This window comes from Pterocles gutturalis, unplaced genomic scaffold (genome assembly GCF_000699245.1).
Source record: "Pterocles gutturalis isolate BGI_N339 unplaced genomic scaffold, ASM69924v1 scaffold46293, whole genome shotgun sequence".
Lineage (NCBI taxonomy): Eukaryota > Metazoa > Chordata > Aves > Pterocliformes > Pteroclidae > Pterocles > Pterocles gutturalis.
In genome coordinates, this window is record NW_010127336.1 from 612 (window position 1) to 3,389 (window position 2,778).

Below are 2,778 nucleotides of genomic sequence, written 5' to 3' on the forward strand. Positions count from 1 at the left end.
TAAGCAAATTTCCGCTTGGAAAAAACCCCTCGGAAATGGGGTTTTTGAAGTAAATTCATTAAAGAAACCGGCTCCAGGCGGCTGGTGGGGGCAAATGGCACGTCCAGGGGTGTTTTGGGGTGGGTTTGGGGGAAAATCTCCTTTTCGGGCAGTTTTGGGAGAATATCTTTTTTTTTGAGGCTGTTTTGTGGAAGTTTCTCCTCCTTTAGGGTGATTTGGGGGGAATATCTTTTTTTGAGGCTGTTTTTGGGCAATATCTCCTTTTTGAGTCAGTTTTGGGGGAATATCTCTTTTTTTAGGCTGTTTTGGGGAAGTTTCTCCTCCTTTGGGCTGGTTTTGGGGTAATATCTTTTCCAGGGTGGTTTGGGGGGAATATCTCCTTTTTTGGGGATGGTTTGGGGGAATATCTCCTTTTTCGGGGTGGTTTTGGGGGAATAGCTCCTCCTTTGGGGTTGTTTTGGGGGAATATCTCTTTTTTTAGGCTGTTTTGGGGAAATTTCTCCTCCTTTGGGGCAGTTTTGGGGGAATATCTCTTTTTTTGAGGCTGTTTTGGGGCAATATCTCCTTTTTTGGGGGAAGTTTTGGGGACTCTCTCCTCCTTAGGAGTTTTTGGGAGGCTTTTTAGGGGCTATCTTGGGGCTTTTTGGGGCTATCTTGGAGCTTTTTGGGGCTATCTCGGTCTCTCCCAGGCTGCTGGAGGCCGACTCCAAGTCGATGCGCTCCATGAACGGCTCCCCCCATGAACGGCTCGCGACGGAACAGCGGCTCCTCCTTGGTCTCCAGCTCCTCGGCTTCCTCCAACCTCAGCCACCTGGAAGAGGACACCTGGATCCTCTGGGGCCGCATCGTCAACGAGTGGGACGAGTGGCGGAAGAAGAAGGAGAAGCTGCTGAAGGTGAGGATGGAGCTTTATTTTTAAACCTATTTTAACCCTCCTGCAGAAATCTCCACCAACTTTCTCTGTAAGGCAACATCTCCCCACCCACGAGGAGCTTCCCCATCTTCTTGAAACCCATTTTCTGGGGTTTTTGCCCCGTTTTTCCGCAGGAGCTCATCCGCAAAGGGATCCCCCACCACTTCCGTGCCATCGTTTGGCAGCTGCTGTGCAGTGCCACCGACATGCCCGTCAAAAACCAATACTCGGAGCTGCTCAAGATGTCCTCTCCCTGCGAGAAGCTCATCCGACGGGACATCGCCCGCACTTACCCGGAGCACGAGTTCTTCAAGGGCCAGGACAGCCTGGGCCAGGAGGTGCTCTTCAACGTCATGAAGGTAACGTCGTTCCTCCAATTCCAAGAGATCTTGGCCGCGGCCCAGACGCCGCTTTGGCTTTCAAAGCTGTTTTAAGTGGAGATTAATTTTTGATGGGTTTGGTTTTCACCACAAACTCCTGGAACTATCGTGTCTTGTGACGTGACGGCCCTTTTCCTCCCCAAGGGACCTCGTTCCCCGTCCGTTCCAGACCTCATTTTTTCCTCTTGAGTTTTACCCTGAATTAAGAAACAGATAGTTGAGTCTTTCGGCGTCTAAATTCAAGTTTGCAGCAACATCATGATCACAGGAGATGTTACCAACCAAAAAAATGCTGTTTTCCATGGTTTCCTCCACCACAAGCAGGGACAGTGGCCCAACCAATATATTTATTTTCTTTTTTGCACACATATTTATTTTAATTTTTTCACCTCCTTCCAGGCCTATTCGCTGGTGGACCGGGAGGTTGGATACTGCCAGGGCAGTGCCTTCATTGTGGGACTGCTGCTCATGCAGGTTTGTGACGACGTCGGAGCTGCTGATGGGTTTTAACACCCTCCGGAGACGTGGTGGAACGGGGTTGGGGAACAGGAACCTTTTTCTTGATCCTCAGGAACAAAATGGGTTTGTTCCCACCATCCCACTCACTCCTGATGGGTTTAAAATCCCCCGTTCGCCTTCCCTTTCACCCAGGGACGGCTCCCCGCATGTTCCATCCCCTCTGGAGCTGCCAGCGGAGTTTTAAGAGGGAATTCTTGTCCCTTTGGGTCTCTAGATGCCGGAGGAAGAGGCCTTCTGCGTGTTCGTGAGGCTGATGCAGGAATACCGCTTACGGGAGCTCTTCAAACCCAGTATGGCCGAGCTGGGGCTCTGCATCTACCAGTTCGAGTACATGCTGCAGGTGAGGACTGCCCCGCGGCCCCCAAAACGCTCGGGGGGGTGGGAACCAGCAGGTAGAGCCCAGGAGACAAGGACAGGGAGAGGTGGGAGGGAGGTGACAGTCCTTGGGAGAAATAGGGTCCTGCCGCGGAGCTCGTGTCCAGTGACACAGGCCCTGGGGACGTTTGTGGGGTGCTCTGAGGACCATCCGTGAGACCCCTGAGGATGTCCACGAGATACCCTGGGGGCATCTGTGAGACCCTGGGGACCACCTGTGGGACACCCAAAGGAACCATCCATGAGACACCACAGGGACTGTCCACAAAATGCCCTGAGGGACACCCATGAGACCTGGGGACCATCCATGAGACCGTGGGGACATCCATGAGACCTGAGGACCATCCACAAGACCCTGAGGGACACCCAGACCATCCACAAGCCCCTGAGGGACACCCATGAGAACTGGGAACCATCCATGAGACCCTGGGGACATCCATGAGACCTGGGGACACTCCCTGAGACCCTGAGGGACATCCATGAGAACTGGGAACCATCCATGAGACCCTGGGGACATCCATGAGACCTGGGGACCCTCCCTGAGGGACATCCATGAGACCTGGGGGACCCTCCGTGAGACCCTGAGGGACA

The 2,778-nt window shown here is 53.2% G+C and overlaps 1 protein-coding gene across 1 annotated transcript; it reads left to right on the plus strand.

Annotated features, from left to right (window-relative positions):
* Positions 1–689: 689 nt before the first annotated feature.
* On the plus strand, positions 690–2,152 carry LOC104465978 (EVI5-like protein; the record flags this gene model as incomplete). Its single annotated transcript, XM_010079246.1, is given in 5 exon segments — positions 690–723; positions 725–895; positions 1,048–1,272; positions 1,693–1,767; positions 2,027–2,152. Coding segments are annotated over 5 exon segments (631 nt in total), but the record flags the coding sequence as incomplete, so codon positions are not given.
* Positions 2,153–2,778: the final 626 nt, after the last annotated feature.